The sequence below is a fragment of the Lacerta agilis genome, chromosome 6 (genome assembly GCF_009819535.1).
Source record: "Lacerta agilis isolate rLacAgi1 chromosome 6, rLacAgi1.pri, whole genome shotgun sequence".
Lineage (NCBI taxonomy): Eukaryota > Metazoa > Chordata > Lepidosauria > Squamata > Lacertidae > Lacerta > Lacerta agilis.
Genome location: NC_046317.1, coordinates 50,097,265 through 50,112,363, shown reverse-complemented (window position 1 = coordinate 50,112,363; position 15,099 = coordinate 50,097,265). Strand labels below are relative to the sequence as shown.

Below are 15,099 nucleotides of genomic sequence, written 5' to 3'. Positions count from 1 at the left end.
TTGCATAGACTTTGGGTCATCGTCCCGCCACCCCAAGTGTGGCTTGCCCTGCAGTTTGGAGTGCCACTCCCTTCACCTAAATAAATCAAAGAGAAGCAAGATTGCATGCATGAAAGTAATGTACATTCAGATCAGTTCCTTTGGGGTGTATGTTCAGGACCCAGCTGGGCAGAATGAGCAGGAAGGCCACCCAAAGGCAACCCAAGGGAGGGTGCCTTACCAGAATTTGAAGAAAATGAAGCAATAAACACTACCATCCAAGAGGAGGAGGGGCTGTAGGACCAATAGGTCCAGAGTCTAAAATTAACTAATGCCATCACTGCTTCAGATGAGCACCTGCATTCACACTGCAGAGCTCATCTAGACCTTACTGAACTAGCTGTATGCATCTTTCGATGCAGCAATGAATGTGCATTCTCATCCAGGGCCACTAATTGTTTTGCAGGAATAGTAGCATGCAACCAGAGCCAGATCAGATTTCAATATAGTTATTATCAGCAACTGTGAAATGAAAACCACCTGGTTTGGAAATTAAATTATTTGATAGTGTTAAGAGAAAAGCAAAAGAAAGCACTTCAAAGAGAAAGAATTGCAAGCAAAAGGCTCAGAGTTTGCTATTAATGTGTCTGGGAGACTGACTTGATTCTTCCTACCATAGCACAGTAATGGAAGGATGGTGTTCTATACTTGTGCAGCTGGGAGGAAAGTTGTGCTTATGCTAAAAGAGTACCTTTATTTTATCTCTCAGACTCCACTTCCCATTTGTAAAAAAGCAAACAGAAAATTAGAATAGCAATGTCAAAGCTAAAGAAGAAAACAATTTGTGAAATAATATATTGTCAAAATCACCGTTATCTGGATTTCAATCTAAATTAGACGGGGTCATTGGTAAATTGGCTTCAAATTTTTGCACCCTCAGGTGGTGCAATGGATCAGCGTGTCTGGCTATTAACCAGAAAGTTGGTGAATCGAGCCCATCTAGGGACAGCTGTGGGCAGGATTCCTGCATTGCAGGGGGGTGGACAATGACCCTCTGGGTACCAACTTACAATTCTATGATTCAGCTGGCACTGTCTACACCAGGGTAGGCAAACCAAGGCCCAGGGGACGGATCCAGCCCAATCACCTAAATCCAGCCCGCGGACGGTCCAAGAATCAGCATGTTTTTACATGAGTAGCATGTGTCCTTTTATTTAAAATGCATCTCTGGGTTATTTGTGAGGCACAGGAATTTGTTCATTTTTTTTTCTTTCCCAAAATAATCCGGCCCGGCACAAGGTCTGAGGGACAGTGGACCAGCCCCCTGCTGAAAAAGTTTGCTGACCCCTGGTCTACACTGAAAACATCTAAGGGCCACTCTAAAAAGTTTGAGGAGCTGGTTTTGCAATTTCAGGATGTTCCACTTTAGAGAGGCCAATTGTTGCTACTCAAATGGTTTAACCAAATATGTGAAAATATTTAAACTCTAATGGTCCCAATCAGCTTATGTAGTGTTTGTATATTGGCCAAGCAAGTTGTCTTGTTCTAGTTGCAGAGAATCTGAAGTGGAGAGAATGCTGTTGCACTCAGGTCCTGTTTTGGGCTTCCCATGAGCATCTGAGATGCTGTAGTAGATGGGCAAAACCATCACACTTTTATAAAATGTAGAGAGAGCGTTCACACACACACACACACAATCAAAAAAATAGCAGAATTATGGGGTTATGGATCTATAGATCTTAAGAGGCTGGTCTATGAAAGAGTGGCTTACAAATCACCCAGCAACAAGATGGGCAGTGGCTATAGATATGTGATTCAGAGCACTGCCATTTTCAAACAGAAATGCTGACTGCTATATAAGCACAGAGTTTGCTTACAGTTCAGCAGTAGATTAAAAGCTGATGGTCTGATTCTAAGGCAGCAGAGGTCCAGTGGATTAATATGAACTGTAGGAAGCAACAGGATACACAAGCTCCGAAACATCATTTCACATCGTCCAGTCATTTAAAGCTTTTCCATTGCACAACGCAGCCTCTAAGTGCTTCTGTGGCTTGGCTAATGTTCTATGGTGATATTTCCAGCACATCTTCTTTCCAGTCCTCTCCTTCCTGCTCTTCATTGTCCAGCTGCTCAAATTCACTAGACTTGTCAGGTTTTCTCTCTCCAGGAGTTTTCAGGAATCTGGAATTTTAAAGAAACAAACATGCACACTTTGAGTTAATCCATATTCCCATTTGGTTCCCAAGCCCACTTCCAACCCCACTCTTTAAGGTACAGTCATTGGGCCAAATGACACATTAAAGTGTCCCAGGAAACAAGCTTAACTTAGCCATTTTGTAGAAAAATCAGTGGTTATGGACCAGATCCAGAACATGCTTCCAATCCAGTTTAAGGACCAACACCAGCAGTCTTCTGAAAACAGCATAAAACTGGTATGGGTCCCCAGTTTGGATTGGAAGCACACTGTAGGTTTGAGCCCCATAGCTGATTTTTTCTGTAAAATAAAAATGGCCAGAGTAAGCATGCTTGCTTGAAGTCACATGCAGCTTGGTCTGCATCTCAGCATCACATACAGCAGGGGTGGCCAACTCCCAAGAGACTGAGATCTACTCACAGAGTTAAAAACTGGCAGTGATCTACCCCCGTTTTTTAAGGGTTCAGGTCAAAGTTCTTGAGCTTTCTTTTTAGGAAGGAAAGCCCTTTTTGGGGTTCAGGTCTAAGTTTTTGAGCTTTTTTTAGGGAAGCCAAAGTTCTTGAACTTCTTTGGGAAGAGCCAGTGATCTACCACAAATGTCTAATGATCTACCAGTAGATTGCAATCTACTGTTGGACATGCCTGACATACAGGATTCCATGCTGACTAAGGGGCTCATCCTTTGGGTGAAGGTCCTTGGCTCAAACCCTGCTGTCTCAAGAGTTCCTTGCCACCAAGGAAAAGTCCCTTAACTGAGTAAAACAAATTTTCAAAAGGTTTCATACCTTTTAGCTGAGTAGATCTGCACTGTGGTGCACAACATCTCTCTGATGCAGGTGGGACACAACCAAGTTGCCTCTATCATCCTTCTCCACTAGAGAGCAGAGCACTTTCTATGCAGCAAACAGTACCTACCCTGCTAATGTGCAGTTCTCTTGCAGTAACTCCCCAGTGAGCTCACTTTACAGGTTGAACTCTTATTTTCTTACCGGAATAAGAGTTTCTGCCCAGGTTCCTTTTTGATGATGTTCAGTTTATAGTAATGTCTCAAAGCTCTTGACATTTTCTCATACGTCATGTTCCTACGGTTCTGTAGATTCAAAAGATTATGGGTTTTGTTCAACTGACAGTTGATTTTCTTTGACTGCAATAGGAATAATTTAGGCTCGGATAGCTAAATAGCACCATAGGATCTTCCTGCAGAATCGTAGTTCAGTGGTCACTCAATTCCAAACACTTGAACACTCAATTCCAAACTTAATACAGTAAATTGCAACAGATGCTGTTTTAAACAGAGTTGAGCGACGAATGGTTTGAGCAACTTCATTTGAAAGTGTGAGTTAATAAGATTTTAAAAAACAAAAACAAACAGCTGCCTTAGTGTACATCAGTAGTACATTTAGCCCAGTGATTTCTATTCCAATTGGTTGTGGTTCATCATCATATCAGGAGCAGCTCTTTCCCATTCCTGCAACCTGAGTCCTTTTAGCAAGCGTTAAAACAGATTGCACTTAGAATTTTAGTGCTCTCTCACCAAGCTCCCTCTTGCAATCCCTTTTAGATTGTTGCTAAGAATTTAGAATAGAATAACCTGGTAAACCATGTTTACTGCTTGAACAGGACACCTGCTGAGATCTTTAGACAATGGACTTTATTTCAAGAAAAATAGTTGTTGATGGCAACGTGGAAACTCCAAGGCAGTGTAAAATAAATTTACCCACTTTTTAAATCTAAGACAATATTCCAACTTTTCCAGTAAAAAAATTGGCCTGATCATTGTGCCTAAATCAATGGATCCCCTCATGAGTAAGTACTCTAGGGGTACTTACATGGGTATGGATCTGTCAGCTAGGAGCTCTTACCAACCAGCAGATCTGATATCCCCATATGCCTGCTCACACAATGCACCCTAAAGGCAGCTTCAATAATAACATTTATACTGTACATTATTTTTATTAGTTGGGTTTTTAAACCTGGAAGTATCCCTTCTGTTCAGATGTTTCACCAGGATTAGGGATGGCCCAAACAACTTTTATTAAAATAAAAATCTGCATCTACGTAATTCCACATGAGAAGCTTACTGGGTACCTTGTGATTACCCCAGAGCCTGGCTAGTCCGTTGGGGTCAACAACGCGAAATATTTTGGCCTCTTTATCTTCCCATTTGATAAATGCTTCGTATCGGCTGTCACAGAGGAGCTGGTAGACATAATCCCAAAGTAACCTGCAGTCTGTAGTATAGCAGAAAAAGAGGGTTGTGGTTCAATCAGCTAGGATGACACAAGTTAACATCTTTACTGGGCAATTCTGTATCATCATTTAGGTGAGGGTGCATTTCCAAGCTACCACAAATAAGTGACCAATGATGTGAGGAAGAGCAGGACTACCACGCTGCAATTTTGTGCCCGATAGTTCGTCTCAGTGGGTGAAAAGTTCAGCATTTACCCCTGTGCAGCCTGCAGCTAAGCGAGGAACTACTGTAAATGTAACCTCAGCAAAACACAGGTTCCCATAGCAGTGTTTGCTGAGGTAATCCAGGAACAAATAAAGCTTTTATAGGAGAGAAACAGCAAGCTGGTAGGATGTGTGCTTGAGCTCTCCCACCAATTATCCTCTGAAAATGTCCGCTGGCTGTGTTTCCCTTTGCTTAACCTTCCAGTTTGAGAGTGTGGCCCTGAGGAGATATTCACAGTGATATTGAAAACAGGGCGAGGGAAGAGGATGAAGCATCCCCTCTTCCACCAGCCACCCCACCCCCATATTTGCCTTTGAAAGTGCTGCTACTCCCCATATTAAAAAAAATTCATGTGTTTTATTTGCGTATATTTTTGTAAACCACTTTGGGAAACATTTTGTTTGAAACACAGTCTATAATAATAAAAAAATCAAAGCGTAGAAAAGGTGCCACAGAAATTACAAATATAATCTGATTTATGACAACAGAGCTAAGGAACGCAGAAAATTCATGCTTACCTGCAATTTTACCACTGACTGGAGCTGGTGTCCCAGGAAACGAGCAAATAATATCTCCCCTGTAATTGATCCCCAAATTATGATCAGAGAGACTGATGGACCCAGGGCTGTAGAAGATCTTGGTTGGAGATCTAGTCTGGTCTGCATGGCTTGGATGACTTGTAGGGATGATCAACCTTTCTTTTGGGTGTGAATGGCCATCAGCTGAGAGACCATCTAATTTACATCTCATGCCTGTGAGGAGACCAGGGCTTCATTCAGTATATTCTCAGTCACTTTAATACTATGAAATGAACTTATAACAAAGAGTAAGCCCAGGACCCAAAGCAACTATGACAGACTAACTGGCTAAAGTTATTTCCTAGCACTATGTGTCTAGCATGGACTTTGGCACCTATGGGAAGAATCCCAAAGATTATCTCAGAATAGAAGAAAACTGAAGGAAGCAGTTTATTTTATTTGGATCCAATATCCTGGCATCGTTGCACCAGGCTATCAGTCCTGCGGTTAGAGAGCTAAGCTTTAGAACTCTTAAGAACTGGTGTTTAAGTTTTCTGGTTTTCCTCCTTCCTCCCCATCTCCTTTTCCTTTCGTGCTGTGTCCCACTGGCTGAGACCTTTTTAACTGGAGCTATCAGGGGTTATACTTGAACCTTCACTTTGCTGATCAAGGTTCTCTAAGCCTTGTCCCTTCCCACCTTTAAGGTCTAGATTCTGCCTCCTAGCATGTAAGACTCCAAGATTTGAATCCAAGGCTGCTGGAGTACCAGCCAAGGGTAATTTACCAAGATTAATCCACAACTCCATAGCACTCACCTTCTGGAGCACTCTGAGCCTGTGTGTGTTCTGCATCCCGAAGGGCAGAGTTAAAGAAAGGGCTAGAAATAAGGGCTCGCCTCTTTGTCTTAATATATTGAAGCAATTCATACAAAACATCTCCTGTGGGAAAAGAAATAGAGAAAGACCAATCCCACATTACGGTATGTATATCCCCCCCAAAAAAATAACATTAATGGCAGTTTGGGGGTATATGTTGTGAAAGCCTAGGCACCATTTTCATAGAATTGTAGAGTTGGAAGGGACCCCAAGAGTCATCTAGTCCATCCCCCTGCAATGCAGGAATCTCAACTAAAGCATCCCTGACAGGTGGCCATCCAACCTCTGTTTAAACACCCCCAAGGAAGGAGAGTCCACATTTGGAGAGGTCAACTCATCTCAAGAGACATCCTTGTCAGTCAGGAATTTCCATCTTGCTTTGGGAGCCAGATGCTGAGTTTACTGAGTACCTGAGAAACTGAGATCCACCATTAAACTCAACAAAGTATTTGACCTAATCAAAATGATTTTACTCCTGCCCTTGGATGTTGTCACCTTTTGAGTGCAAAGACTTTGTACATTATTTCCACATGTTCCCTTTAGTGTTATACCTACATCCAAGCCTTTCTAATTCTCTTTCCCTGTAAGAAATCCTTCATTTCCCTTGAGTTATTAGGGGAAACATCTCTAACCTGAGTTAGGAGCCCGCAATCTGAAATCTTCCTTGGTGAGAATACACAGAGCTTTCCCGTTCATTTCAAACTTGCTTTCATCTGTTTCCCTGAGTGAATATTCTTTTTCAGCCCATCTCAGCCAGTGACTCACATCATCTTTGCTCCACAGAGAGGGCTGGATTCCTGTAACCAAAGGAGACTGATATTTAAATTAAAATAACAAGGCAATGCTCCCCTCCCCCCACCAACCAGCTTCTGAGATTTCCCCACGTAGTTCTTATACATTTTCAAGTCTATATTCACAGCCATGTGGGCTAGGAAATAGCTTTTTAGAAAACTAAGGGTGAGGTCCTTATAATACTGAATTTTGCATCAAATAATCAATTCTGCATTCTCATTGTATAAGCAGGCATGGCCAAACTTGGCCCTCCAGATGTTTTGGGACTACAACTCCCATCATCCCTAGCTAACAGGACCAGTGGCCAGGGATGATGGGAACTGTAGTCCCAAAACATCTGGAGGGCCAAGTTTGGCCATGCCTGGAAGTATCTCATCAAAATACACAACCCTGAGTCAGGCTAGCTTCAGACATGCACTTAAATAGGCTTCCTATTTCCTGCATCTCTAAAATTGAATGAAACGTTGGTTAGAGTGTATATCCCACTCTATAGCGCCCCTTCTGCTTTCTCTCTCAATCACATCACAAGACACTCTTAAGATCACTTTGCCTTAATAGGCGAAGAAGACAGACGTTGTGTATAAAGAAAAGCTGGGTTGGAAGTTGCCTTTGCACAGAATATGTTGAGAGTGCTTTCAGACTAACCCCTCCACTCTTAAAATGTTACGTCTGTCTTCATTTACACTAGGAATGCTTTAATAATGTGGCAGGCAGTAGGTATGTTTGACCAGTGCATCACCTGACCCAGGTCGGCTCCATAAAAATATTTGTACATATGATAAGTGATGATCAGAAGCGAGTGATCAGCAGCCAAAAAGGAAACTATCCATCTGCAAAAGGGAGATATCAGGAGGCTTGGGGGAACTCAAGATTTGCAGAAGTACAAACTTTACAGGGGAAATCCTGTGTGGGGTGCCCTTTCCCCAAAAAGATCACGCTCACTGGCCAATGAATGTGGTCTGTCTGTTATGAGGGGGGCAGAAGACCGGGTGAGAGAGGTAATGAAATGGAACATCCAAATAGGAGCACTTCATACTGCAACATTTTGTTGCAGGTCTTGCTTTTTTTTATTGTATTGATCACTGGTCCCTTACATCATGACTCTTCTACTCACTGAGGCAGCCTGGTAATGTGCAGATTTGTCCCTCGTAGAGTAAGGATGGAACAGATGTGGGCTGGAATTGCAGGGGCAAAGCAGATGTTGCCACGGGACTTGAAGAACTAGTTGCCACTTCACCCTTTAGAAAGGAGAAACATACCGAAGATGGGGAGAACAAACTGGATTCCCTATGTTTGAGTCATGCCCCACTGCAACATTTATATCACTCTGTGCTATACAGAAGCAAGTCGAACCTGTTCCAATGGCAGCTTGACGATGAGAGCAGTGTAGAAGGACATTTGTTGGATGATGGACAGGGCCATGCACTTGAGCCAGGGGTCGGCAAGGCTTACCGGCCATGGGCCGGATCACTCCCATGGAGATTGTCCGTGGGCCAGGCTGGCACAGCACAATGCCGGAACCCACGTCTGCGCATGTCCGCGGCACTGGAAATTGCTTCTGCGCATGCTCAGACGTGATTTCCTGTATCTGCGTGTGCACAGATGCACTTTCTGGTGCCGCTCAGTGAGTCGCCACGCCGCGCTGCGCTGATTTAGCACAGTGCATGGAGGACTCACCAAGCGGGCAGCTCAGTTCAGGGGCGGCTCGTGGGCCGGTAAAACGGTGTTCGTGGGCTGCATCTGGCCCATGGGCTGCACGTTGCCGACCTCTGACTTAAGCCATGCAGCTCACTGGGTGATCTTGGGCTGCTTACTGTCGCCAAGCCTACTCCACATCCTTGATTTGTTGCGCAGATAAAATGAGATAACCCCATAAATACTACCTTGATCCCCAAAGGGAGGGTGAGATAAAAATGGATAGCAGAGCTTTATGAATAGCAATGGTTTTTGCATTATAATCTGCTGCCATTCAATCATGATACAGTGCAGGAAAGGCTGGTGAAGAGTTACCCATATCACATGGCACACATTTTTATTTTTTTATTATTTAACCCACTGTTTTGTGCAAATCTGCTATATATCTTGCATCTAAAAATAAAAATAATAAAATGGTGAGTGCATAGGCAAACCAATACCTGCAGGCATGCCCATAATGGACCTCAAGTTTGAAGTACTCAGGAAGGGCAAGCTACTGGCATGGCTGGAAAGGACACACACTTTTAAAAGAAAACTACTGTTTTGTGCAAGTCTGATATATCAGAAAACTTGAATCTCAAAAGGAGGCACACACAGGTAAACAAATACCTGCCTACAACAAACCTCGGATTTCCAGAACTCAAGGAGGGTGGGGAAATAAGTGACTGGGGGGGGGGAGGACAACAGCACACCATGCAAATACATCCCATCTACTAATGTAGATGGGAAACCTTGGACAGAAATCAACTAAAAGAGTTCATATGTGGCTGAAAGTGCACAAAACCCCATGGGGCGGGGGGATCAGATCTGGGGGACCCACGTGTGTATTAACACTCTGGTGTGTACACAGCCATCTTCACCCTTTGGCAGTAATTCACCAAATTTCAAGCACAGAAGGGATGTTTCTGTAAGTGCAAATTCTAGGCAAGACAGATCTGAAGAAGAAATTCATTTCATTTTTGTGTTGAGTTATCCTCTTCTCAATCTGTTTAGAGACTACAGCACTGCTGTCACACAATTGCTATATGTCTCTTAATCCAGACATTGAAACCATAGCCCTCATCAATAATAGTCGCCATGCATAGGATACATCTATGCAAAGTGTTTTTCATGTGGCTTTGAGCAAGGCAATTTCTTTCAAGCTATGTATAAACCATAAATTTAAAGTCCCACCCCCCCCCCAAAAAAAACCACAGAGAATACTAAGAACTTTAGTTTGTATGGGGTGCTGCTTCTACCAGGTGTGAACTACAGTTCCCAGGATTCAGGTGTGTGTGTGTTTTAAATATATGGTGTATACACACAGCTTCAATTTTCACCTTTTGTGAAATGGGAATAATAGATACCAAGGTGGTTGTAGAGGGAAATGCAATATAAATAAATGCAAAGCACTTTGTAACTTAAGGCAATGATTCAGACAAAATTAAGGAAGTTTAGATCTTATTGATTTTGATGGAAGAAAGCAATTCCATGTCTGAAATAAACAGGACCTAGTTGCCTGATTCAATGTGTGTTTAACTCACCAAACTCAATGGGACTACTTTTAAGTAAACACATATAGAATTGGTTACAGGTAGGTAGCCATGATGGTCTGCCATAGTCAAAACAAAATAAAAAATAAAAAAAATTCCTTCCAGTAGCACCTTAGAGACCAACTAAGTTTGTTCTTCACATATAGAATTGTAAAGCTGCAATCTTATAACATTGATAATAATAAAAATAATTTATTATTTATACCCCACCCATCTGGCTGGGTTTCCCCAGCCACTCTGGGCAGCTTCCAACAAAATATTAAAATAAAAGTCTGTTAAACATTAAAAGCTTCCCTAAACAGGGCTGCCTTCAGATGATAACTAATTGAAGGCTAGTAAAAGCTAACTTGAGGCTGATATGCCAGATCTCATATGCTATAGCTATTTTTAAGCCATATTTCTGGTAATTAACCTATATCTCTATGAAATCTTTACCATATTACTATTTGAAACTTAAGTCTCAAATCCTCAAGTACTTGTGTATTCTCACTGACACTAAGAAGTCTATTCCAAAGTAAATAGACTGAAGTCTATGTGTCTTTTAAAAATGACTTGAACACACATAGATTGGCTTGTTAGCTATTTTAATTAGCAAAGAGGTAATTGAATTAATTGGTTGTTATCTGCCCCCCCCAAAAAAAATCAGCAGCACCTTATTGTGTATTGTTTATACACGGATTATTGAACAAGCTTTTGTGAACTGAAGTCTATCATCCATCTAATTAAGTGTTTAAAAAACACAATGCATTTGATAAGTCTTGAAGGTGCTACAATACAATTTGCTGTTACAGTTATCCTTAACCACACTTAAGGCACTCTTTACACAACAGTTTAAAAATGTTTCAGATTAAAACACCCAGTGAAAATAAAACTGAAAGATGCCCACCCATTTTTACACTTCACTTCTAAAGTATTTTAAAAAGCAGAATAAAATAGAGAAAAGTAGAGGAGGAAATTAAATAATGGTCTAATTTAAACATTGTGCAGGCATGGCAACAGCAATGATTAGCCAAAAACAAACACACACACCCCCTTGCTACCGAATATTAATCAGACTGTCCAGCTAACACTTTATTTCTCCATTTCTGGCAATACATCCTCAAGAACAAGCTCAAGTTGCTCTTTGCTTTCCCCATATATGAAATTCAAATGTACAACCTTCACTGCCTAAAAATAAATGATGGGTTTAAAATATGGTCTCTTGCTCTTCCAGCCTAGTCACAACATTCACAAATGACATATTCCAGCCCAAAATTGTCTTTGTCACTTGTGAAAACAATCGAAAAGCTTTAGCCTGTCAGCCAAGGAAAAAGGAAAAGAAAGTGTTTAAGTTTCAACACACATTTTTGTTTCTTTTAAAGTTAATTATACCCCCTCCCTGGCCCTCCAGTTTTCTCCGCCAAAATGCTTCTCCTTCTAGAACATTAGCTTATTTTCCTTCCCTCTTGTGAAATGAACTAGGAAGGGAGAGGGGGGAATTCCAGAGTTTCTCCAGCCTGAAATAAGCAAATTAACAAAAACAACTCAGAAAACTTTATCTGAGGACTTGGGTAGCTGAAACTGTCCACGAGGAACGTGGAAAGTGGGAGGGTCTCAGGTACAACCTGAGTGACGCTCGGGACGCGAAGAAGGATGGGGACCACGTGTGCGATGAACTTGGGATGCGCGTTAAAAGAGACAGGAGAGAAAGAAAACGGAGTTGGCGCAGGAGACGGGACACAGAGGACTGAAAGAGGGGGGGAGGTACAGGGGGGTCCGGTGAGTGCAGAGCGGATATCCCACGGGCTCCCAGCATCTCTTACCTGCATTACAGGTGGGAAGTGGAAGGTGGAGCAGCTGTTCCGGGGGCTGGGGCGCTCTGGGTGCAAAGCAAGTCTTCTGCCCCCTGATCGATCCTCGCCCCCTTCTCCCTCCTTCCCTCTCTCTCCCTCCCTGCTTGGCAAGCAAAGGCGGTCTCCAATTACTGCGCTACCCTTCCGGGAAACGAAAACGAAAGAAGCCGGATCCGAAGGTTGCTGGAGTTCAGTCCGCAGAGCACCCGCAGCCGCTTGTGCGCCAGCTGGTCCCGCCTCTTTGTGCCCAGCGAGCGGCGAGGAAGAGGCTGGCGGGGAGCAGCCGGGCTTCTGAAAGAAGTGCGCTTAAAGGACAAACAGGAGCGTTGCTTTCCTGGAAGGAAAAGTCCCGTGGCGCCTTAAAGGCTAACATAGTATACCGTTCCGAGGGAAGGATTAGCGCTTATGCACTCCCTCCTCAATTCAGTAGAGCTGCTGTCACGATGCAGTTGTTAGTTGCAGAAGGCAAATCGATCAGTTTCACTGTGCAATGGACGACGAAACCTGTATAACCAGAAGTTGGGTGGCCATCGGTCTTGGATGCCTTAGTTGAGATTCCTGCATTGGAAGGGGTTGGACTGCATAACTCTTGGGGTACCTTCAGGGCCGGATTTAGGTTTGATGAGGCCCTAATCTACTGAAGGTAATGGGGCCCTTTATATGTCCAGCTTGTGGGAACGTTTATATAATATAGTAGCAGAATTAAACGTTGTACAGGGGCAAACGGCTTGCTGACTCGTTTGAGTCTTTCGTCCTTTCTTGATTGTCAATCCCTTTATCCCCCTCAAAATAAAGATACACATGAATCTGATTAATAACCAAAGTAAAGTAATTTACTGACAGATTCATTCATGTACATATTTAGGTTACAAAACAAAAGATATAAACTATATTAGTGAGTCTCTTAACACATCTTTAAGCAGCAGCAGCCTAACCGACCAACAAACCAAAACTAACTGGCACAAAGTGGCAGTTGGTCCTCCCTTAGGATGTTGGACTTGACTGACATCCCACACAGCTGTCCTTTGTCAACAACAAATTGTTGCTGTTTTTTGTGTTGAACATAGGCTAGATGGTAATTTATGGACCTATCAGGTATCTAAAGCCATTTGCACATGTTGCCATGCAACCAGTCCATGCAGAATGTAGGCAGCTTATATATAGAAATGAGCAAACCAGTGATATTTTAGGGAGCAGGCGAGCAGGCGGGGGCCCATTACATCCTAGGAGCCCACACAACACAAAACACTGTTGCTTTATGTAGGTTTTATTTTATTTGTTTTTTTTATCTTACACTGTATTTTGGAAATGTACATCCAGTTTTTTTTTCTTTAATTTTTTTGGGCCCCCTCCATGAGAGTGGGACCCTAAGCTATAGCTTGTTTAATTTATATGTAAATCCAGCACTGGACTGTACCTTCCAACTCTAGGATTCTATGAAAATGGTGTCCAGGTTTTCACAACATATACCCCCAAACTGTCATGAATGTTATTTTGAGGGGGAGGGGATATCCAACTCTACAATTCTTTGATCCTATGAAACCTAAATGAGAGCGCTGTACCTACTAGGGAAGATTTAAAATGTGAATTTTAAAACCCTGGTAAGTACACAAGGCAATCTTTAACAGCCAGATTTATGTAACTCTTAATCCCTGGTTGTGACCATGGTTTAGAAGTCAGCTGTTTCCAACTCCTCAGAGTTACACGAACAACTTACCGGTAAATATATTGAGTTCAAAGGGGCTTACTCTGAGGTAAATATGTAGCCAGCAATCTTTGCCTATTTACCTGGGAGTAAGCCCCATTTAGGAGACACAGGTGGCGCTGTGGGTTAAACCACAGAGCCTAGGGCTTGCCAAAGCCCACAAGCAGGACCCGAGTGTGAGAACACTCCCCTCCTGCAGTTTCCAGCAACTGGTATGGAATTATAGCAACTTGTGGATTAGTTACCCTTTTAATTGATTTAATCCCCCTAAAAGCACATGTAACCCAATTTGTAACACAAATTTCCCCATGGCATGAATTTCACACATTTTTCATTAGAAATAATGAATGCACATATCTGTTTCCCCATAGTTGTCATTTGCCAGCACCAAAGTACCTATGGGCAGGTGAGTGCCAGCTTCAACCTATGGTTTAGATTAACTGGAATATAGCATGTTATCCAAACCCTAAACCAACAAGATTATCATACTGTATCGGTTTATGAAACTGACTTCATGAACAATGGTTGGAAACTGCTTGTTCCACCGACAATGGTTATAATGAACCACTGTTTGTCTAGGTTTAGATGACATGGCAAGTTACGGTTCTTCTAAAATGCAAGTGAAAGCTTTTCATTTCCTCACAGCCAGAGCAGGAGAGGAAAGACACCAGAGGAGAAGGGAGTGCATTTGAGCCCTAAGACTCACCTAGGCTTATTTATGCAGTGCTGAATTTTGTGTTATGTCTGAACCGGCCCAGTGAAAGAGAGGCATGGGAATTTGTCCCATATGATTAGATAATTAGATTGGGATTCTTGTGATCTGCATGGAAAGTATTTCAAGATACATAATTGTTATGGGAAATGACCCTCAAGTTGGTGAACAATAGCATCATTTTTTTGCCCACTTTTTCAATGTGTACTGTGGCGTGTATGATCCAAGGTGCATTTGCAATTGTGTCTAAATCACGAGTGTGATAGTTATTCCTAGTTCATTTATCTGAAAATTAAAGGGGTGGGTGTGGTTGTGTGGGTGGGTTTGCACGCGCAGCTGAGGCCATTTTCAGGCATGTCTAGAAGTTTCTCTCCAAACAAGAACAGCATGTGAAAGGGCTCATGACATATAATGATATATACTGTATATACATTTTTACATGTGTATGTTGATTATTCCTGTGATTCTTCCCTTTTGAGAATGAGTTGTCGATTCTGTTTGGATGCAATAGGCCTACCTCAAGGACCGCATCTCTCCATATGAAGCTACCTGGACCATGAGACCACCCTCTGAGGCCCTTCTTCATGTGCCTCCTCCACAAGAGGGTGGCAACATGAGAACAGGCCTTTTCTGCAGTGGCTCCCTCCAGGGGCGTAGCAAGGGAGGGCGGGTCACCCCACATTCCATAATTGAGGGGGTGACAAATTTTCAAGGAACAATTATTGCCCTACTAGGGCGGTTCATAAAAACTTTTTTTAAAAATGCCTGCTCCGAAGGTCTGGTCTTACTATACTAGGGATTATATAGCTA

General features: G+C 42.5%; 1 protein-coding gene across 2 annotated transcripts; it reads right to left on the bottom strand.

Annotated features, from left to right (window-relative positions):
* Window positions 1-1,300: 1,300 nt before the first annotated feature.
* ETV7 (ETS variant transcription factor 7) lies at window positions 1,301-11,929 on the bottom strand. 2 transcript variants are annotated; one of them, XM_033152574.1, is made up of 8 exons: window positions 11,843-11,929; window positions 7,928-8,051; window positions 6,654-6,818; window positions 5,962-6,084; window positions 5,147-5,380; window positions 4,262-4,404; window positions 3,163-3,263; window positions 1,301-2,160 (listed from the first exon to the last, which is right to left on the bottom strand). In XM_033152574.1, exons 1-8 carry the CDS (start codon window positions 11,846-11,848, stop codon window positions 2,043-2,045), a joined length of 1,014 nt encoding a protein of 337 aa, XP_033008465.1. In that variant the 5' UTR covers window positions 11,849-11,929; the 3' UTR covers window positions 1,301-2,042. The 2 variants fall into 2 exon arrangements, with proteins under 2 accessions (XP_033008465.1, XP_033008466.1); XM_033152575.1 differs by lacking the exon at window positions 7,928-8,051.
* Between the last annotated feature and the right edge of the window lie 3,170 nt (window positions 11,930-15,099).

What these genes read in the sequence shown, in the direction of transcription:
- ETV7 (XM_033152574.1), bottom strand. An exon ending in GGCTCTGGGGTAATCACAAG is followed by an intron (nt 3,264 to 4,261) that starts GTACCCAGTAAG and finishes TTGAATCTACAG; the next exon opens with AACCGTAGGAACATGACGTA. An exon ending in GGGCAGAAACTCTTATTCCG is followed by an intron (nt 2,161 to 3,162) that starts GTAAGAAAATAA and finishes TTAAAATTCCAG; the next exon opens with ATTCCTGAAAACTCCTGGAG.